Source organism: Mytilus trossulus, chromosome 2 (assembly GCF_036588685.1).
Source record: "Mytilus trossulus isolate FHL-02 chromosome 2, PNRI_Mtr1.1.1.hap1, whole genome shotgun sequence".
Classification (NCBI taxonomy): domain Eukaryota; kingdom Metazoa; phylum Mollusca; class Bivalvia; order Mytilida; family Mytilidae; genus Mytilus; species Mytilus trossulus.
Window position 1 is genome coordinate 74,295,655 of NC_086374.1, and position 24,472 is coordinate 74,320,126.

The window sequence follows — 24,472 nt, forward strand, 5'->3', positions numbered from 1 at the left end:
GGGCCCAAAGGGTCCAAAATTAAACTTTGTTTGATTTCATCAAAATTGAATAATTGGGGTTCTTTAATATGCCGAATCTAACTGTGTATGTAGATTCTTAATTTTTGGTCCCGTTTTCAAATTGGTCTACATTAAGGTCCAAAGGGTCCAAAATTAAACTTAGTTTGATTTTAACAAAAATTGAAACCTTGGGGTTCTTTGATATGCTAAATCTAAAAATGTACTTAGATTTTTGATTATTGGCCCAGTTTTCAAGTTGGCCCAAATCGAGGTCCAAAATTAAACATTGTTTGATTTCATCAAAAATTGAATAATTGGGGTTCTTTGATATGCCAAATCTATTTGTGTATGTAGATTCTTAATTTTTGGTCCAGTTTTAAAATTGGTCTAAATTAAAGTGCAAAGGGTCCAAATTAAACTAAGTTTGATTTTAACAAAAATTAAATTCTTGGGCCTCTTTGATATGCTGAATCTAAACATGTACTTAGATTTTTGATTATGGGCCCAGTTTTCAAGTTGGTCCAAATCAGGATCTAAAATTATTATATTAAGTATTGTGCAATAGCAAGTCTTTTCAATTGCACAGTATTGTGCAATGGCAAGAAATATCTAATTTCACAATATTGTGAAATAGCAATTTTTTTTTTAATTAAGAGTTATCTTTCTTTGTCCAGTATAGTAAGCAAGAAATATCTGCAAGAATTTTTTTTAATTGGAGTTATCTTTCTTTGTCCAGAATCAACTTAAATCTTTGTTGTATACAATATACAATGTATATTCACTTTTTACTACCAACTGATAAATTTAAATAATCTTTACCATTCAGTGATAACAAGCAGTTTTTTTACATCTTAATATTTTATGATGTATTTAAATGAGTAGTAATTGTTGCAAACTCCATTAGAATATTTTAATTGAAATTAGTTTTGGAATAAGGGAAAGGGGGATTTGATTAAAAAATTGGGTTCAATTTTTCTCATTTGAAATTTCATAAATAAAAAGAAAATTTCTTCAAACATTTTTTTGAGAGGATTAATATTCAACAGCATAGTGAATTGCTCTAAGAGAAAACACAAACAAATTTTAAGTTCATTTGAATACATTCATTCTGTGTCAGAAACCTATGCTGTGTCAACTATTTAATCACAATCCAAATTTAGAGCGGAATCCAGCTTGAATGTTGTGTCCATACTTGCCCCAACCGTTCAGGGTTCAACCTCTGCGGTCGTATAAAGCTACGCCCTGCGGAGCATCTGGTTTTATTTTGATATTTCTGCTTTTTTCAACAGAAAAAAAAGAACATTAACAAAAAAGTGGTGTCACCAAAAATGTTTGTCTTTTGAAGACAGATTGTGAGCGTAAATGAAGGGTGACCCCATATTTTTATTTCATTTTTCTATTAAATATAAAGTTAAGGTAAGGTTTGCATGAAACCTGGATTTTTTTGTTGGTGATATTATAGCAATATGATACATCATTTTGTTCAGGAAGGACGACCCAATCATTTAATGAAAAAAAATCGAACATCGCCCGTCCCGTTTTTTCAGGTGAAAAGCTCAAAATTCCGATTTTTTACGAATTTTAGGGAAAAAGGTATTTGAATTCTTCTGAAATAATAATGTGTGCGAGTGAATATAAAAAAATAAAACTGAATAAAACATGTATAAATAATTTTGGTTCATTCATTAATAATAAATTTGAATAAAAAATATCATAAAAAATTTCCTAAAAACTATTTTTTTAAATTTTTTGGTAAAAAAAATCCCGTTGCCATGGCAACAAAAAGCCAAAAATATCCCTTTTCCGGGTCCAACGTTTTTGTAAAAAACTGTGAAATTAAGGAATTAACTATATGCATTGTAATGAGCTAATAAAATTGGTATGTCCCCGAACTCGTTTTTACGGAAATGGCCGTTATATGTGTTTATCTTGTCATTTCTGTTAAACAAAATATATTTTTTTTTGTTGATCTGCAAGGAAGAAAGTCATCTTAAATAGCATCTTTTTATAAAGAATCATGTTGTCTTGTAACACTTTGGGATTGACCATAATCAATGAGAGAAAACAGTGATTAACTTAAAAGATCAATGTAGGATAAAACAAAACCTTAATTCAAATAGTTTGGGGATGGGGATGGGGGATAAAAGTTGCTGCAAGTTTTGTTAATTTAACATCGATTCCTTATATATCCATATCGGTTAATCAATTTTCTCAAATTAAGTTATGAGGGGGAGGGGAGGGTCAGTGAACAAACTATGTGAATTAAGTTTTTTTTATCCTACATTAAAATTTTGATGTGGTCTCTTAACTTTTATGCCCACAACTATCAGTCGGAAGGGGAGGTGTTAACTTTGGTCATACTTGTGTAATGCATGTACAAGACTCTGATTTTAAAGGAAACGCTTATATTCTTTCAGTTCTTCAAACTGTTATATTTTAAATCTTTGGTAAATTGTTTGTATGCAGCAATCGGATGAAAAGACATCATTTTTGACTATAGTAAAGTCATTTACAGTAACCGTGTTTATTCCATTCATTAAAATCTAGACATCAACAAATGTCATTCAAATATGATCAAATATTTATGACTCAGCAGGGAAAAGCCTTGCAGGAGAAAGATAGATTACTGGTATGATTTGTCTAATTGTTACACATGATATTCAGATTTGAGGTCTTTGACCAAACAAACAAACTATGCTCCTGTGCGTGATGAAAGACGAAACAGACGATGCCTTGGAAAACAAATGACCAGCCGTATATGTATTGTTGCTATTTAAAATACGAATTGCAGTTATGTAGACCTGTAATATGAAAATCTTCCACATTTTAATCAATTAAAATCAGTTCAATAAAGTTTACAGGAGTAATGGCACTGTAGTTGAGGAATCCCCATCGTCAATTGGCATTTTGATGTTCGCAAATGCACTTTTACTGTCCACGCGAAGGGGAGACAGTAAAACGGAAATTTGCGACCGTCAAATCAAAATTGATCGTGGCTTCTCTTTAACCATAGTTATGTTATTCCGATTATAATGCAATTCACAAAGAAATAATATGTTAGAGCTTGGAATAAATAGATAATGTGTCCATAGGAAACTGATGATGCCCCCTCTTTCATTAATATGAAACATTATAAAGCATTACGTATAAATTTTATAGCTTTTGGTAAAAGCAAACTAAAGTTGGAGAACAGAAACGGAAAACTCAGAACACGACTTTATAAAAATACTCCGAGCGTCGTCACTACTTTATTATGATCTCTTATATATATGGAGAAAGACTAAAAACTAGCAATTTCCCGGATTTTATAGTGAGTCCGTGCATGTGTAGAGACACATATAACCATCCTGGTTTTTAGATAAATTGATTCAAAGTTGACTGATATGCATAGAAGTTTGTTTGATAAGAGGTTGTAAAATGTCCAGTGGCAAATACTTCAGGCATGTTCAGGACGACACAATAAAATAGTTGTGTCTTTATGCATCCATAAAAAAAATACTATTAGAACACTCAACATTCTGTCATTCGTAAAAACTCTGCAATAAAATTATCTGAGAATATATGCATTCTCTATAAGTAAAACACATGGCGCATTATGTAATTTTTTTAACTAAATTGACTAAAAGTGTCACAAAAATTTGCTGTTTTCATTCAATCCTGCGTTTCTATAATTTGTATTTATATAAATACTGTATAAAAAATCGGAATCGGCGTGCATCAGACTTACAAATTCAATAAAAGAACAGCTTAACAATCAGTGAAAAAGTTACCGGGGTTCTTGAAGCAGAATAAACAAAAATTCTATCTTGTGAAAGGACAAGACGGGAACAAGCCATAAAAACACAATATATAAGACCGATTTCTATTGAAATCAGCTTCCCATACATTATTTTTTTAAGTTTTTTTTTTAGTTTTTATGGCGGGAGACAAGAGAAATGGGACGGGATAATGGAGAAAGGTATCCCCTGTCCGACCATTTTTAAATCTAGAACTGTAAAAGTGACGAAATCAAGATTCAAATCTATTCTGTGTTTTTGTGGCAAAAAGCATTGTGCATAAGTTTTATATTAGTTGGTTTAGGAAGACTAAAGTAAGCGAGAATGGAAACTAATTTTGTAAAAACGGACGTACACCGGCTATAATACGTACATTCGGATCATTTCAACGTATAAACAGACAAAGATACAACTCAATGCCCCCTTTGCTACGGCGGGGGCATAAAAATGTACATTTATGAAATAGAATAAAACTCCGCGAAACTTCATGAATTGTTTTTGCACATAGACGTTCATGATGGATAAACGTGACGTCATATAAATGAAAACTAACAAACTGAAGGTCATAACGTTACTTGTACGATTCAAATTTTGATAAAATTACACCAAAACGACGATTTTGAGGTAGGTGTTGTTTTATTTTCGATAATATTGTAGTTATCGAACATTGGTTATTCAAAGCAATTAAAATGGCGGGTCCCTCCTTTTTTCAATTATTTGAATTCAAGTTATCTCTCTGTGTACGCAAACCTTACCTTAATTTCTAGAAAATATAGAGAAATCCTTTATTATTAAAAAAAAAATTGATTTAGAGTCTGATTTTTTGTTTGATTATTTTCCAGAATCTCCACTTGGATGAGTACATGTTATACGCCCATGGACCTGATCTGTGTCACGAATCAGATCTCAAACATGCTATGGCTAATTGTTTTGAAGCATTAATGGGTATGTAGAACTACAAGTCTACAACTTGACAATAGTTTAATCTATACTTAATCAATATTTTTCTTGTCTGTTTTGGGACTGGCAAGGGCAGTTAAAAAGTTTTGAATGATTTCATAAAGATGCTAACTAATAATGAAGCTTTTCTCAGAATACCAAAAAAATTGAGCAAAACTTAACAAATAAGATGGATTGGACAGCAGTTTCTTCATCCCTAACCACTAGTCATGGTTGGTAGATTAAGAGATTATTTTGACCTTTGTTTAATGTAGAAGGCATGTTCTTTGATTATTATAGATATAGGAAGATGTGGTGTGAGTGCCAATGATACAACTCTCCATCCAAATAACAATTTAAAAATTAAACCATTATAGGTTAAAGTACGGCCTTCAACACGGAGCCTTGGCTCACACCGAACAACAAGCTATAAAGGGCCCCAAAATTACTAGTGTAAAACCATTCAAACGGGGAAACCAACGGTCTAATCTATATAAACAAAACGAGAAACGAGAAACACGTATATATTACATAAACAAACGACAACTACTGTACATCAGATTCCTGACTTAGGACAGGTGCAAGATGTCTGTTAAGAATCAGAATCAGACATTAAATCTAGTTAAAATGTACACACAACTTATTACATTGTGTTACAGGGGCATTGTTTTTGGATGGTGGTATAGAGGTTACAGATAGAATATTCTCTAACACTTTGTTTGGTGATAGTGATGAATTACTTCAGACATGGAAAGAGATACCACTACATCCTTTACAAGAAGATGAACCTAATGGAGACAGACACTGGATTGAGTCTAGTCCTGCTTTACAAGTAAGCTCTTTTAATTGCTATAAATGAAAACATGGATAGAGTCCAGTTCTGATTTATAATTTATAGGTATTAATCCAGTGTCAAGCAGATAATTGGGACATTACAAACCTTCTCCAGGAATATTTACCTTTTCTTCCTTTGCTACCACCCTGATGCACATTCATTAAATCTATTCAAACTTTCATAGATGTTGTTTTTCCTACCAGTTTCTTAGATGGGCTATTGTAAAGGAATAAAAGATTTATACTGAAATAAGTTCTCTTATTAGAAAATATTTGTTAAAACAATTTGAAAAGTATTGTCCAAAAACATCGTTTTGTAAGCTAAGTCCTTCTAAGATTCTAATGTAGTTTTATTATTTTTACTTATTGCAGAAGCTGTTAAAATTTGAAGAAATAACAGGGATCCAGTTTGATCACATCAGACTGTTAGCCCGAGCTTTCACAGTCAGATCTGTTGGTTATAATAACTTAACATTGTAAGTATTCATTTAAGGCATGATTAAAGTTTCTTCACTGAATATTATAGGATTAAACACATTTATTCTAGAGGTTATTGATGTGTAAAGACTTTTATTTAGTTTGTGAGTAACAGACCCGGTTTACACATCAATAACCTCTAGAAAAAATGTGTTTAATCCTTATGATTCTTCAGCTAAACACACAATTATTAATTTAATTATTTGTTTGATGGCTTCTATATTTACCATCAAAAGCACAAAAACTTCATTTTATTAATGTTTTCCAAATTTGAAGCGTACACGTAACGAAATAATCTTTTCCTTGAAAATTTTCATTCGTATGACGTCATATTTTGCCATGACGTAAATTCGCCAAATCCTTCATACTTTTTCGAAGCTTTAGTGCATTTCTTTTATTATTTTTATACAACCACAAAAATTGAAATTTTTTTGTCGTATATTGGTATCTCGTTGGCATCGTCTGCGTCGTCATCGTCATCCAAATACTTTTAGTTTTCGCACTCTAACTTTATTAGAAGTGAATAGAAATCTAGGAAATTTTAATACGAGGTTTATGACCACAAAAGGAAGGCTGGGATTGATTTTGGGAGTTTTGGTCCCTACATAATGTGACTGAGTTGTAAACGCAATAATTAAAACTCGCATTTTGTAATATTTTAACTGAATTAAGCATGACTATTCTCAAAATCGTAAAAATTAAAATCGCATTCAAGTGTAAAATGACAAAATCGCAATAATAAAATCACGCAATTATTTCTGAATTTACAGTAATAAAAATCAATGAAATTTAAATGAAAGGTTTATGACCACAAAGGGAAGATTAGCATTGATTTTGGGAGTTGAGGTCCGAACAGTTTAGGAATTAGGGGCCAAAAAGGGGCCCAAATAAGCATTTTTGTCGAGCCTTCGACTTAAGTCGAAAAAGCGAGACTAAGCGATCCTACTTTCCGTCGGCGTCGTCGTCAGCGGCGTCCACAAATATTCACTCTGTGGTTAAAGTTTTTGAAATTTTATGGTGACTTGAATAACTCCGGTATCACTCAGATTACAATTCTACCTTGACAGGTAAGTTTGTATTTAGCCTATAAAATACTTATTTAGCCTTGAAAATTGAAAGGTCAGTTTATCCCATTCATACAATAGAAGTTAATAAATTTGGCTTCATGCCATTTACCTTGTCCAAAATTAAGGTCACTTGATTGCTATTGTGATATTGTTAAAGTACAAAAGAACCCTGTATTCTGACCATTATTTAAAACTTTGTGCATCTTGATTTAATTGTTAAAAATCTGTTAATGTTGAATTTTAGGGGTTATTTAAGGCCTTTGAATTGCATATTTCTTTACATGGTAGTTTTTTTTTCAGATTTAAAAAAAAATATCTGCTTGACTTATAGAAATAGCCTATGCTTGCAGGTTATCTATTACACTGTCTTGTTTTTCTGACAAATTATTATTTAGTTGCAAAATATTTAAAATGAGACCTGAATTTTTTTCTATCTAAAAATGTGCATTAAACAATGTTGAAGGTTAAAATAATCATGATATAAACTAGAATGAAGAAAACATTTTGGTCCCAAAAAAACATCATCAACCAGGATATAAAACTCAAAATATTAATTTATCATTTTTCATTATACTTATATCAGTTGAAATTTCAAGCCACTGTTTTTCATGTTAACAATGTAGGTCATGTCCCAACAGAAAATCAATAAATATGACATTACAATGTACTCTTAGCACAAACACATAGGGTCACTGTGAAATATACAACTAGGGCAAGAAACTATCAATTATATCAAACCAGTTTGACTAGATGTTTAGTTTAAAACCAGTTTGACTAGATGTGTCCTATATATTGACAATGTAAATGACATGAGGACCTGCATGGGTTTTTTAATATCTGTATTCTTTAAATTGTTATGGCATTTTCCTTTTAACATGTTTATTGGCCTTAAAAATAACTCGCATTCTGTAAAATGTTCATGAAAATGATTTTACTATATAGTCTTTCTGTTACAAGATTATTTATCAATTATGTACATTGATCATTATATTATCAGTATTGCATTACAGTTACTAAAGTTACTTTTTCAAGTATTCTTTATACTTTTGCACCACAGTATTCATTATATTTTATTTTGTTGTTCATTTTCTCTTTTCTCTATTTTTTTGTTGCTGTTACATGTATTCTATATTCTTTATTTTGTTGTTCATTTTCTCTATTCTCTATTTTTTGTTGCTATTACATGTATTCTCTATTCTGTAAACCCCATTCTGACCCTCACAGGTAAACTTCTTTTGTATGAATGGGATAAACTGACCTTTCAATTCTCAAGGCTAAATAAGTATTTCATAGGCTAAATACAAACTTACCTGTCAAGGTAGAAATGTAATCTGAGTGATACCGGTGTTTTTCAAGTCACCATAATAACTTTCTTAAACTACACTGGATTTCTACCAAACTTGGACAGAAGCTTGTGTATGATCATAAGATAGTCTCCAGAAGAAAAGTTGTAAAAATAAAATTCCATTTTTTCCGTATTTTACTTATAAATGGACTTTGTTTTTTCTGCGGGGAAACATTACATTCACTCTGTGGTTAAAGTTTTTAGAATTTTAATAACTTTCTTAAACTATCCTTTGTTTGAACCAAACTTGGACAAAAGCTTGTTTATGATCATAAGATAGTATCCAGAAGTAAATTTTGTAAAAAAATAAATCCATTATTTCCGTATTTTACTTTTAAATGGACTTAGTTTTTCTACAGAGAAACATCACATTTACTCTGTGGTTAAAGTTTTTAAAAATTTAATAACTTTCTTAAACTAGCTGGGTTTGTACCAAACTTGGACAGAAGCTTATTTATGATCATAAAATAGTATCCAGAAGTAAATTTTGTTAAAAGATATTTCCATTTTTTCTGTATTTTACTTTTAAAGGGACTTACATTTTCTTCCAGTTAACATAACATACAGTCTGCAGTTTAAGTTTTCAAAACATTAATTATCCTACATTATTACCAAACTTGGACAGATGCTTCTTACAATCAAAAGGAATATTTTTAATGATTTTTTTCCCTCCTTTATGTTGAGCCTGCGATTTACAGCAAAAGTAGGCGAGACACTGGGTTCCGCGGAACCCTTACAAATTTTTCTTGGTTTTTGCACCATAACATTAGTATAAGTAAATAGAAATCTATATAACTTAAACACAAGGTTTATGACCATAAAATGAAGGTTGGGATTGATTTTGAGAGTTGGGGTCCAAACAGTTTAGGAATGAGGGGCCAAAAGGGTCCAAAACTAAACTTTGTTTGATTTCATCAAAAATTGAATAATTTGGGTTTTTTGATATGCCGAATCTAAAAGTGTATGTAGATTCTTATTTTTGGATCCCGTTTTCAAATTGGTCTACATTAACCCTTTCACCGATTGCTGCCCTGACAGAAGCTACTCTGAGACGATGGCTTCCCTGGCTACTATTACTCAAGTGGGAGATCTTCATAATAAATGTCAATAAAAACATGTTTATTATTATTTGTGTATTTATTTCATTCGCTAACAACAAGTTCACAGGTTTGTTCATGTTTTGACAATTTTTTCTTCATAAAATATTCAAATTTTTGAAATTTTGGCATAATTAGGTGAAATTCTCAAAATTTGGCTCTTTCACCCCAAATCGTAATTTTTTGGAAAATGACGCAGTCATTGTTCCATAACTGCCGACCTGAACTTCATTACATTTCTCTGCCTACCGCGCTTGGTTTCGTATTTCCTATTTTCCATACAAACTGGAATCTGCTTGTGTTATCATTATGCATCATTGTGTAGTATTAAATCAGCCAGGACCCAGTTTACACTGGTTTTTGCTTGTATTCCACTACACTCGAACAAAGTGTTGTAGTTTGACGGGAACCAGTTTTAGAATTTGTAAACTACAAAACGTAATCGGTTATTGTTCATTCCGTTTTGGTGTTTCATACCGACTTATATGGTTTGAATAAGCTTAAGACCCTTCAAACATTAATGTGATAGGTATATTAAAGATTGTTTTACAAAAGGATTGAACTGTTTTACTTTCAAAGTCGTACTATAGGGATTTCTGTCATATACGGATTTCCACTCTCACCGGTTAATTTCTTCTTTTACACGTGCTTTGGAAACTTCCTGTTTAATCACAAGTTTTAAAATTGTTTTTGAGTGAATTAAACTTATTTTAACAATCATGAAGCGTTCCAGAATCATTTTAAAGCAGTTTCTTCTTCTCTTTGATGACGGAAAATAGGTTTTCTCAAGAAAATACAGCAAACGATCGCAGAGGAATTGAAACGTACAAGTCAAGTCGGCACCTGGTTAAATTGGCATCTAGTCAAATCGGCACCTATTCGACGTCAATTCGGCATCCAATAATATTTGTTATAATATTTTCTATTCAATTAATTAATTACTGTTACCAAGTACATAGTGAATATGTTGTTATGTATTTTGGTAAACCACGAAACGAAAGTGAATATGTAGTGTATAAAGGTAAAAAACGAAGCCCTTACCAAAGCTGTTGTTTTAACAATTAGACAATTTGTGTAATTGTAAAAACAAGTCAATTATTAAAATAAAATGGAAAACTATGAGTCCCTTTCAATAAATCAAACTTGAATGCCAAATAATTAGCAAATTTAAGGTGTTTGTTTTTCAGTAAAGTTTAAACAGCATTAAACCAACAATCCTGTAAAATGCTCAACTGGTTAAAATAATGCAGAAAAATACACAATATCTCATGTATAAGTCCAAATAATTATGACGTCTGGCAAGGCTATTTTATTATTTTTCTGGGACGCCTTCCTACGACGAAGGCGTCCCAGAAAATTTTTTAACATAGCCTTGCGGTCATAGGAAGGTGTTCCAGAATAAAATTAAAAAAGCCTTGCCAGACGTAATAATTATTTGGACTACTCATATATATATATATATATATATATCATTAAAAATACACCAAAAAAGTCATTAGTTGAGAAAAATAAATATATACAAAATGTACATGAACACCCAAAAATGTGAAAGTTAGTATTTAACTCTTTTTGCTTAAATACTGAAAAAAATTCTGGCAACCCCTTTCTTATTTTTACCCTATTGCTTAAAATACTGTTAAAAATATATATTTAACAACAACAACAACAACAACAACAATACTTTATTTTAAGAGGGTTACACAGTTAGCTATATAACTAATCTTCCCTGAGGCCCTCGTAATGAAAAATCAAACAAAACACAAACATATACTAGTACATTGCATACATACATTGCATACATACATTAGCATAAAAAGTCAAGTGTGATAATAATGTTCAATACAACTTGATAAAATGTGATGAAAAAATAAACATGATGACATGATCAGTTTTTTATATTATTTATACAGCTAGGTTTTGTAATATTTCTTAACGGTATTGGCAAATTATTCCACAAGAATGGTCCAGAATACATAAAAGATTTTTTGAATAATTCTGTTTTTGGTTTAGGGAGTATGAGGTTTCCTTGAACAGCATTTCTCAAGGGGTACGGATTTTAATATTTTTAATATCCTTTTTAAACCCTCACTGCTACAACTACTCCACACTATACAACAATAATCAATAAGTGGCAAGATATAACCATTATAGAAAAATTTTCTGCAGTCTAGATTTAGAAATTTTTTAATCTTTAATAGTAGATATAGTCTAGATGATATTTTTGAGCAGATCAAGTCAATTTGGGTTGTCCATGTGAGGGAAGGGTCAATTTTAATGCCTAAAAGACTTTCGCATGTGGAAGATTGTATCACTTGATTGTTAATAGTTAAACAACTCTCATTGTAATGTGGCATTGCTCTTTGCTTCGTTCCAATAATCATATATTTTGTTTTATTTTTATTGATGAACATATTGTTATCATTGCACCATGCCTCTACACCATGTAAATCTTCTTGTACCTTTGACTGAAGAGTTTGATAACAATTACCAGAAAGATGTAAGGTTGAATCATCGGCATATAAATCAGTGCAACAATTTTTCATATAAATAGGAAGGTCGTTGATGTATAATATAAACAGAAGGGGGCCTAATATGGAGCCTTGGGGAACACCATACTTGATATGAAGTTTTTCAGAATGAGCATTACCAATTTGTACTTGTTGAGTTCTTTCATTCAAATACGATTGAAAAAAAGAAACAGCAGTATTATCAAATCCATAAATTTCAAGTTTTTTACAGAGGATATCATGATCTACTACATCAAAAGCTTTCTTAAAATCCAACAGGACTGCTAAGTTGATATTACCATCATTCATATCCTGTATCCATTTATCTATGATATTGATAAGGGCAGTTTGGCAAGAGTGTTCTTGTCGAAACCCAGACTGTGCTGGGTGTAAAAGATCTAATCTTTTAAGATAGTCAAACAAATGTTTTGAAACATGCTTTTCTAAAAGTTTTGATAAAACTGGAAGTACAGAAATTGGTCTATAATTTGTTGCCATGAATTTTTCACCAGCTTTAAAAACAGGGGTTACTCTTGCATTCTTTAAAACACAGGGAAATGTACTTGTATCTATTATTCTATTAAAAATGTAAGTTAAAGATGAAGTTATGAAAGGAGCACTCAATTTTAAAATTTTTGGTCCTATGTTATCAGATCCGGTGGATTTATTAATGTCAAGTTTGATCATCTCATTAAATAGACCATTTATTGTGACTGGTGGAATTGAAAATTTTACTTGTTCTGACTTAGTAAATTTCTTTTGTACAAAATTATTTAATTTTGCATAATCATTATTTTTGCTCATACATCTGTCAGTCCTCAGGTTTTCAACACAAGATGTAAAAAACTTATTAAAAACATTACAAATGTCCCTGACATTATTAGTTTTAATACCATCTTCATTTAAAAGTTCATATGGCTTTTCTTGTTGGGATGGGTTAAGACTGTGAATACATTTCCACAAATCTTTAGATGCTTTTGAATCTTTTACCATCTTTGAATAAAAATTTCTTTTTGATTCATCGATTATGTGCTTTGTCCTGTTTCGCCAAAATTTGAACTCTGACCACATTTCTAATTTATGGTATTTTTCTCTCATTTTTCTGGCATATGCAATTTCATTATTGAACCATTCAGGTTGTCTGTCTCTTTTTACTCGTTTAGTAACAATTGGTGCATGCTTATCTAGAACTGCATTAAATATGTCATACCACATCTGAATACATGTATTTGGGTGACTTTCATGTTCAATTTTATCAAAAGGTGCAATAGCTAAGTCACTTAGAAAATTAGCCTCATTGAAATTTTTAAAATTTCTGTAAGAAATGGTAGTATGAATATCTTTTTTGATATAAGTGGAATTTTTTTCTTTTCTAGTTAAACAAACTGGATAATGATCACTTATTGAAAATTTAGCAACATGTGATTCTAGTATCAAATCTTTATTGGTGACATAAACATGATCAATTAGTGTACTAGAATCAGGTGTAACTCTTGTTGCCTCTTGAATTATCTGGTTGAGGTTGTAGGTTTCTAATAAACTTAGCCATTTTTGTGGTTGTTTATTAGGTTTTAAAAAATCTATATTAAAATCACCAACTAAAATAATATCTGAATTATGATTAATAGCAGTTGTAATTTCTTTTTCAAATTCATCAATCCAATTAATTAGTGAATTAGGAGGTCTGTATACTGAACATAATAAAAATGATTTTTTGTGAACTGGTTTTATTTCAAACCACATTGTTTCAATGTCACTTATTTCAAATTCAGCTTTTCTATTAAACGTTACTTTTTCTGAAAAATAAGCAACCAAACCACCTCCACCTCGTAATAGTCTATCTTTTCTGTTTAAAATGAACCCAGGAATTTGTATAAAATTATCCTGGGTGTTAATGTCCAAAAATGTTTCACAACAACAGTATATGTCAGGAGGATTTTCAGAAAACATTAAATTATATTTGATTTCATCCAGCTTGTGTTCAAGTCTGTTGACATTATGTGAACATATTTTTATACCCTTTGTTGAAGAAAAGTCATAAACATTATCCTTTTCTTCAGATGTTTCTTGTAAATTAGGTAATAATTCATAACAATTATTATTAAATAAGGCATATAAGCATGCTATCAATAATACACTTAATCCAAAAGAAAAACAAAGCTTTAGATCAACAGGTGATAAGGCCTCAGGGGGATTGCATAAAACATTCATATCAGTACATTGCAAATTAATTACCTCATCATTAGATTCATAAGTAACATTATCAGATTCTGTAACGGCTACACAAAGATTGTCATTCACTGTAAAATTTCCAGCATTAGTCATACTGATGATTGCATTTATCTTGTTCAAATCACTTATACTAGTTTTAGAAAAATTACCAATAGATTTGTCCATTCTACTTGAAGAATGTTTAAGTTTGATGTTTTTTTCACTTTTGTTAAAAAGATTATTTAGACTCCCATTTTTAGGGCAGATACATGTGTAATTATTACATTCTTGACAAATTTGATTTAAAACATCAAAGTAGTTTGTGGAAGTTTTTTCTTTTTTAGAAATAAATTTCAAAGATGAAATGGCTATATCTTCTTTGCCAATTTTTTAACTCCAATACAGATCACAAAATTTCTTCTTATGACCAAATGAATTACAGGAGAAACAAGACACGGGTTTACCATGTCTACATGTAGTTAGGTCATGACCTCTTTCACCACAGTATTGACAGTAATAATTGTAACATGGGTGACGAATTGACTATATCAGGTGTCGATTTTAACCAGGTGCTGATTTGTCCAGGTGCCAATTTAACTAGGTGCCAGTTTGACTAGAATTCTTTGACAAATGTTTGAAACTATCTGAGTTTCATTAGACCTTTGATAGCAGTAACAAAAAGATTATTTACTTAATATTTTGTGGGAGAAGGGAGTTCAGACTGTGTGGTATCAGGTCTGTTTGTGCCCAATACATTTTCGCACCCTACACGTTCGCACATTCACACTCTACTCATTCGCGCCCAATTTTAATTCAAATTCAAGTTGAATAATTGGAAAATCATGGTTGTTGTTTTAAATTGCTTTGGTGTAAATACTGAATGTATTTAAAGCTTGGTATGAGTAAAACATTGAAGATTTTAAAGGAAAAATCACAAAAGATAATTGTTTTTAACAGCTTGGTCCCATTGATCTGAAACAACGAAACAATAAAACATAGAAACCAAAATATAGCAATCCACTAATATAACCAAAACATGATAAAATTTATTCAACACGCAGAAACAAACATAGTCAGAATCTCACTTCATTTTGAAACAAGTCAATGAAACAAGTTATAGCAATACACTAACCAAAACATGATTAAGAGTTATTCAACACAAAATAAAACGTTGACAAAATACCACTTTATTTAGAAAGGATTATTATTATTTTAAGCAATACCTTATCCAAAACATGATTAAGATTTATTCAACACAAAAAAAAAAATTGCTGTCTCACTTTATTTTGAGACAATGACAACAATTATACTTATAAGAAAACACTTGCTTACAGAGTTATTAAACACAAAACCAATTAAGATTGGGTGCGAACATGTAGGGTGTGAAAGTGAAAGGGGTGAAAATGAGTGGGCGCAAACGTGAATGGAAGCGAACTGACCCAGATTCAGACTATGTACTAGTGAGAAATATACAAGCCTTTCTACGGTATTTATTTGTACAATTCAGCTAGTCTTGACCTATTCATTTGTCTTAAAAAACCAGCCAGTTGTCACCTTCACTTCACACATACACACATATACGAATATCAATTATATGCTCACGATACATGTTGCATTGTTAAACTAATTACGGTATGTGAAAATCAAGACTTGCATAAAAACTATCCCAATATTAGAGACAGTGGCGTCATTTTTCTTCAGAGCTTTCAGCTCTTTGATTAACCCAAAACGGCAAAATTTTGAATAAGTTTATGAGGCTGTACAAATTCCTCACAATGATCGATGTCCATTCCAAGTGTTTTGTACATAAAACGACATTTTATGTCAAAAAAGTTTACTAGTTTGGCTTCAATTCTTCCATTTTCTTTCAAAAAAAATGTCCCCTCATTTCAAATTCTCGTAAATTTCGTAAATTTCCTCTAATTTTGACACGGTTTTCAACAAACAGAAACGCCATGGTTACACTTTCATCCGGGTTATTCATCAAAGAAAGATAACTCATGTTTGCACTGTTTGAGCAGGAAATATAAAAGAAGTATTCCGATCCCGGTAAAACGGGACTCATCGTCAGCTGTCTGAAGCGTGAATCCCGGTAAACCGGGACTCGTCAGCGAAAGGGTTAAGGTCCAAAGGGTCCAAAATTAAACATAGTTTGATTTTAACAAAAATTGAATCCTTGGGGTTCTTTGATATGCTGAAAAAATCTAAAAATGTACTTAGATTTTTGATTATTGGCCCAGTTTTCAAGTTGGTCCAAATCAGGGTCCAAAATTAAACTTTGTTTGATTTAATCAAAAATTGAATAATTGGGGTTCTTTGATATGCCAAATCTAACTGTGTATGTAGATTCTTATTTTTGGTCCCGTTTTCGTATTGGTTTGATTTTAACAAAAAATGAATTCTTGGGGTTCTTAGATATGCTGAATCTAAAAATGTACTTAGATTTTTTATTATAGGCCCAGTTTTCAAGTTGGTCCAAATCGGGTTCAAAATTAAAATTTGTTTGATTTCATCAAAAATTGAATAATTGGGGTTCTTTGATATGCTGAATCTAACTGTGTATGTAGATTCTTAATTTTTGGTCTGTTTTCAAATTGGTCTACATTAAGGTCCAAAGGGTCCAAAATTAAACTAAGTTTGATTTTAACAAAAATTGAAATCTTGGGCTTCTTTGATATGCTGAATCTAAACATGTACTTAGATTTTTTATTATGGGCCCAGTTTTCAAGTTTGTCCAAATCAGGATCCAAAATTATTCTATTAAGTATTGTGCAATAGCAAGAAATTTTCAATTGCACAGTATTCATCAATAGCAAGAAATCTTCAATTGCACAGTATTGGGCAATAGCAAGAAATTTTCAATTTTACAGTATTGCGCAAAAGCAAGAAATATTCAATTGCACAGTATTGTGCAAACGCAAATATTTTCAATTGCACAGTATTGTTCAAAAGCAAATATTTACAATTGCACCGTATTGCAAGTTCATTAGACCACATTCATTCTGTGTCAGAAACCTATGCTGTGTCAACTATTTAATCACAATCCAAATTTAGAGCTGAATCCAGCTTGAATAACCTATTAGACTCTGCAAATCCAAATATACTCATAGGAACAGAGACTTGGCTACGTAATGACATCAGTAGCTCTGAGATCTTCCCTGACGGGTACACTGTATACAGGAAGGATAGATGGGATGGCTATGGGGGAGTTCTTGTAGCCGTTAAATCAGACTACATCAGTGAGCTTGTAGACATTGAAAATGACACTGAGTCGATATTTATAAAAATATCACTTCATAACAACAAATCGCTCATTATTGGTAGTATTTACAGACCACCTAGCAGTGACATTAACTACATGGAGAAAATTAAACTTACAGTAGACAACTTGATAAGAAATAACAGATCATCAGTTGTTTGGCTTGGGGGAGATATAAATCTACCCGATATATGCTGGAAAACACAATCTATCAGGGACCATCAAAATCCAATACGAATAAACAGTACTTTCCTCGACCTAGTACAAGACAACCACCTGGAACAGATAGTCACTTTTCCAACAAGAAAAAACCACACATTAGACCTATTTCTAACAAATCAGCCTTCATTGGTGAATCGATGTGAACCATTACCAGGCATTGGTGACCATGACATTGTATTCATCGACACTGATATAACAGCTAAAATCAACAAACCTGTAAAGAGAAAAATAAGTTGGAAAAAGGCGGATGCCAAAGAACAAGTTGAAAAGGCTATGAAATTAAATGCAGACTTTAAGGAGAAATTTAACCTGGAGAGTCCTATAACTGAAATGTGGGAATTTATCAAAACCAGCTTACTTACCATACTTGAACAGACAGTACCATCAAAAATGTCATCCTCAAGATTCAATCAACCCTGGATTAACCAGAAAATTAAAAAACTCAGAAGACAGAAAAAGAGGAGCTTTGAAAAAGCAAGAAAGACCAAGAAAAAATCTGATCTTGACAGATACCATCGTTTAAAAGCCGCAACACAGAAAGAATGTAGGAAGGCTTACAGAGACTACATTAACGACATCATTAATCCTGAACTATCAGCAAACCCTAAAAGATTCTGGGGATTTATTAAAAGTAAGAAATGCCAATCTGTTGGAGTTTCAACCTCTCAAAGATACAGATGGACTCCCTTACTCAGAAAGTGAAAAGAAGGCAAACATTCTGAATGACCAATTTTCATCTGTATTCAACACCAGTGAGGATATTAAAACCATACAGAATAAAGGAAAGAGTCCACATCCAACAATGAACAAAATACATGTAACTGAAAATGGCGTACAAAAACTGCTAAGCAACTTGAACATCCACAAAGCAGCTGGGCCAGATGAGATCCCGACAAGACTTCTCAAAGAGCTTGCACCATATCTAGCAGAAACATTTACCACTTTCTTTCAAACGTCAATAAATCAAGGCACCATACCACCTGAATGGAAAGAAGCCTTCGTTGTTCCTATTTTCAAGAAAGGAGATAAATCACGTGCCAGTAACTACCGTCTAGTTTCATTGACTGTAGTCACATGCAAGATCCTAGAGCACATAATATGCAGTAGTATTGCGTAACATCTTGATATACACGGCATCCTAAACGACGCTCAACATGGATTCAGAAAGAACCGTTCCTGCGAGTCACAACTTATCCTCACAATACAGGACCTGGCCAAAAACATAGATCTCGGTGAACAGATTGACCTTATCTTGCTAGATTTTTCCAAGGCATTCGATAAAGTTCCTCTTGAGAGACTTTTGTACAAAGCAGAGTACTATGGGATAAGTGGGCCAACACTCCAATGGATCAGGGACTTCCTCAGCTCCAGGAATCAGAGAGTCGTTGTGGATGGTAAAACATCTCACACTGCACCAGTCCAATCAGGGGTACCACAGGGGAGCGTACTTGGACCACTTATGTTCCTTCTGTTCATCAATGACCTATCGGACTATGTTCAGTCATGAACAGTCCGCCTATTCGCTAATGACTGTGTACTGTACAGAAAGATCCAAAATGATGCAGACTCGCAGTTATTACAAGAAGACATGAACAACTTGCTCAGATGGGAATCTGATTGGCAAATGGAATTCCACCCCAGCAAATGCCAACTGCTACGCGTTACCAACAAGCGCAAACCACATCTAACAAGCTACAACATTCATGGTCACAATTTAGAACTGGTTGACTCGGCAAAATATCTAGGCGTCCCGATACATAAAACTATTAACTGGAACACCCACATAGAGAGTATAGCTAAAAAGGCTAATTCAACCAGGGCCTTCATCCAAAGAAATCTTCAGCACTGTCCCCAACAAACAAAGGCTGTATGCTATACAACGCTAGTAAGACCACTGCTTGAGTATGCATGCTCAGTCTGGGACCCGTTCACCAACCTTAACACTCAGAAATTAGAAAGTGTGCAAAGAAGATCAGCCCGGTTTGTATTGAACAACTACCAACAAACCAGCAGTGTAACATCAATACTAAAAACTCTACAGTGGCAACCACTAGCCGAGAGGAGGGCCAACTGCAAAGCAGTAATGATGTACAGGATAGTAAATGGCCTCGTAGCAATACCAACCCTAGAGCTACACTCTACATCATCCGTAGCAAGAGGACACACAACACGATTTCTTGTACCTTATGCCAGAACTTCAACCTACAGGCATTCCTTCTTCCCAGACAGCATAAGGATATGGAACAGCCTCCCACAACCTTTGGTGGACAGTACCTCACTAGATGCTTTCAAGCAGGGGGTACTGAGCTGCAGTATTCCTTAATCGCACCATCAGACTGTTTTTAACTTGCACCTGTAAATATTTTCTTGCACCTTTGTTGTCACATCCAGCATGGGCAATAGTGCGATAATACTCAATTAGAAGACTGCACTGTATTGGAAGAAGAAGAAGAATGTTGTGTCCATACTTGCCCCAACCGTTCAGGGTTCAACCTCTGCGGTCGAATGAAGCTGTGCCCTGAGGAGCATCTGGTTTTGTTATGTATGCATTAGAATAGAAACAATTATTATGCAATTGTTTGTAATCTTTTGAAAATTCCAGTATTCCTGCAAGAATGTGTACTATCGTGCATGAATAGATTACGAAAGTAGTTTCGGAAACATAGTTTATCGAAGTGTAAACCAAGAGAAAATTCTAATTGACCAATCCAACTCAAGTATTTATAGATATGCAAATGATATAAGAATTATTAGATATTAATTCACATAACTAGCAAATCATTGGTTGTGCTTTATAATTTAAGGGTCCCCCAAGGGTGACTGGGGTATAGAAATATGGTCACTTGGTCTTCTCCCGACCAGCAGTAAAACGCTTGCCGAAGTGTGGCGTCCATTTGGCTGTGCAGGATGTATCAAGTTTGCAGTTCAGAAGGGTGACGTTAAATCCGATGCCTTGTGTAAAGAGAATGCCACGCTCTTTGCACGTTAAGAACCCTTGCAACAACTCTTTTAAGGGGTCCGTAGGTGGCCTGTTGCAAGGCAAAATTTCTGTCCCTATCCAATATACCCTCACATTCCAGTGGCAGTCCAAATTTCCCCGACCATTATCCCAGATGACCTCTACCATATCAACCTACCTATTGTATTTATTGTGAACTTGTTCTCGTCCTGAATATGCATGAAATATTTGCCACTGGATGTTAAGCAATCAGCAATCAATGTTATTTAAGGCGATCTGAAAAATCAAATGCAAAGTTTTAAAAAATTGAAAAGTTGTATTTATTTCATTTTAAAATTGCTAAATAAGTACAATTATTTAAAAAAAAATGTATATCTTTATCAGTGGTTCCATATAATGTAAAAATATTAATTTGAAAAACCTGTTAACTATTAAATTATCTTTTTTAGCTCACCTGGCATAGCCATGTGAGCTTATGCCATCACTTGGCGTCCGTCGTCGTCCGTCGTCTGTCGTCGTAAACTATTTCAATAATCTTCTCCTCTGAAACGAACATGGTCGCCATTGCTAAAAATAGAACATAGGGGTCAAATGCAGTTTTTGGCTTATATCTCAAAAACGAAAGCATTTAGAGCAAATCTTAAATGGGATAAAAATGTTCATTAGGTCAAGATCTATCAGCCTTGAAATTTTCAGATGAATCAAACAACCCATTGTTGGGTTGCTGCCACTAAATTGGTAATTTTAAAGAAATTTTGCAGTTTTTGGTCATTATCTTGAATATTATTATAGATAAAGATAAACTGTAAACAGCAAAAATGATCAGCAAAGTAAGATCTACAAATAAGTTAATATGACCAAAATTGTCTATTGACCCCTTAAGGGGTTATTGTCCTTTAATGACAATTTTTCACAATTTGTTCATCATATTTGCTAACTTTAAAAAATCTTCTCCTCTAAAACTACACAACCAAATTCAACCAAACTTCAACTGAATAATCAGTAGGGTGTATAAAATAAAGTTTGTGTTTTATTTTCTATTTCGTCAAAAAACATGGCCGTCATGGCAAAAAATAGAACACAGGTTAAAATGCAGTTTTTGGCTTATATCTCAAAAATTCCAGCATTTAGAGCAAATAAGACAAGAAGTTAAAGTATTTATTAGGTCAAGGTCTTCCTGTCCTGAAATTTTCAGCCGAATCTGGTAACTGGTTTTGCAGGTATAATGCCCCTGAATTGATGATTTTAAAGAAATTTTGCAGTTTTTGGTTATTATCTTGAATATTATTATAGATACAGATAAACTGTTGAAGCAAAAATGTTAAGCAAAGTAAGATCTACAAATAAGTTAATATGACCAAAATTGTCAATTGACCCCTTAATGGGTTATTGTCCTTTAAAGACTTTTTTTTCACAATTTGTTCATCATGTTGACTTACTTTAAAAAATCTTTCCATTTGAAACTGCTGTATCAATTTCAGCCAAACTTAGGCTAAATGAGTTTCAGAGTATCTAGTATAAATTTTATATTTTATTTCCTTGTATGTCAAGAAACATAGCTCCTATGGCTTAAATAGAACATAGGAGAAAATGATTTTTTTTTTCGCTTTTGAAGAAAATAGGATGATTCAAAGAACTTTTACTGACTAAAATTGAGAATGGAAATGGGGAATGTGTCAAAGAGACAACAACCCGACCAAAATAAAAAAACACAACAGCAGAAGGTCACCAACAGGTCTTCAATGTAGCGAGAAATTCCCGCACCCGGAGGCGTCCTTCAGCTGGCCCCTAAACAAATATATACTAGTTCAGAGATAATGAACGCCATACTAATTTCCAAATTGTACACAAGAAACTAAAATTTAAATAATACAAGACTAACAAAGGCCAGAGGCTCCTGACTTGGGACAGGCGCAAAAATGCGGCGGGGTTAAACATGTTTGTGAGATCTCAACCCTCCCCCTGCATTTATTGACTGTCCCTTTGGTATCTTTCGTCCCTCTTTTAGATAAATTGAAAAGCCAAAATAATCATTGATGAGAGATTTAACCAAACAAATTAAGGTGAGCGATTCAGGCTCTTGAGAGCCTCTTGTTGTTCAATGGACGCAATCAGAGATTTGAGTTTCTGTAAAAAATTAAATTATCAATGGTTTTTTTCAGGGGACACAATCAGAGACTTGAGTTTCTTGGTGACACAGTTTTACAGTTGGTTGCTTCAGAGTATTTATTTAAACATTTTCCTGACCATCATGAAGGACATTTATCTGTAAGTATATTTCTTATTTAATTGCAGGTAGCTGGCATACTTGATTCAGTTCTGAAAAATATATATATTTCATATTAATTTTAAGAAAATTATAAGAGTAAATATATCTTTAACTTCCTTGTGACATATTTTGGTGAAATTACCGTATTCACTTGTTATTCTTTTGAATTAGCAAACTTAATTTTACTCTTGAATTTTTAGTTATTGCGGAGTTCCTTGGTAAATAACAGAACACAGTCCATTGTCTCAGATGACCTTGGAATGTCAGATCATATCATTCATGCTGAAACTAGGGGAGAGAGCATTGATATGAAAACAAAAGAAAAGGCAGATTTATTGGAAGGTATGAAGGGTTTTTTCCTAAAAAAATCTTTTCTTTCAACAGTTACAAATCATTTTCAAAGGTAGTGAAAATGATTATAACAATTCAACAATATTTGATATTAGTTATAAATAATCAAGTGTGCTAGATATTGGCAATGACATCTATTTCAACATTAATTGGGGAGAAATTAAATCTGCTGTGCTAGCATAAGATAGCATTACTACCTCAAAATGGGACTTCAAGTAAATTTTTATTTAAAGAAAAAAACTTAAAATTCTGTTAAATGACAACCGATAAGAAATACAATATTAATGTTGTTCTTTATATATTTTATACAATGTATTGAAATTCTGAGTTGAAAACCGAGCATGTTTAACTCCTTCCCATTCAGGCATTTTAGGCATTTACTTATCGAAAAGACACTATCGAAGTTTAAATGAATACTGCATTCGCATCAATGGTCATACACATGTCATGTTGGGCTCAAATGAAAGATAATTAGTAAAATATTTCCGAAAATTAAGTTTGGAGATAATTCGTCATTTTTTAATCACGTGGTTTATTTCCAAAAGACACGTGACTGTTGGTGAAATCCTTGGACAAAAAGTCATGCAGAGACATATTGGTGGGCTAATAGGGTCAGGTTTTAGTGAAAACACAATGCCTCGAGTCTGTTGAAGCCATAAAAGTTATCATAGTGGAATAAATAGACGCATAACGTGCTATAGGCCTTGAAATATAGATGTCTGTAACATTCAAAATAACTGATTTTAGACACCATTTTTGTCCGATTTCACACTTGGACCCTAGTTATTTATCTAATTTGTTTTCAATCAATCAGCAACTTAAACTTTGTTTTTACAAGTGAAAATTCATTGAATTACCAATGCTAGCTTGATCTGGGACACCCTTGACCGAGCCCGATGGAGCCAAGGGGGTAAAAAAGGGGGGGTGGGGGGGGGGGGGGGGGGGGGCAATTTGGCACACACATACTTTGAAAAAATTTTCATAGGTTTTCTTTTTGAAATTGAAAGTAAAGTTAAGTTAAGTTACATTTAATATATAAAACATCTTGATCATATGACCGATTTAAGTTAACATCAAATACAATTATCCATGAAAATGTCAAATTTACAGTTAAATGCATGAAAATGATCAATATGACAAAAACAGGTTGGCTGTTTCA

General features: G+C 32.7%; 1 protein-coding gene across 1 annotated transcript in view; it reads left to right on the top strand.

Annotated features, from left to right (window-relative positions):
* Nucleotides 1-24,472, top strand: part of LOC134708003 (ribonuclease 3-like) — a 98,870-nt gene that overhangs the window by 44,884 nt on the left and 29,514 nt on the right. The window contains exons 21-25 of the mRNA XM_063568220.1: nt 4,619-4,721; nt 5,375-5,547; nt 5,922-6,025; nt 22,856-22,961; nt 23,163-23,304. Of these exons, the coding sequence (XP_063424290.1) occupies nt 4,619-4,721; nt 5,375-5,547; nt 5,922-6,025; nt 22,856-22,961; nt 23,163-23,304 (628 nt within the window). The remainder of the gene's footprint in view (nt 1-4,618; nt 4,722-5,374; nt 5,548-5,921; nt 6,026-22,855; nt 22,962-23,162; nt 23,305-24,472) is intronic.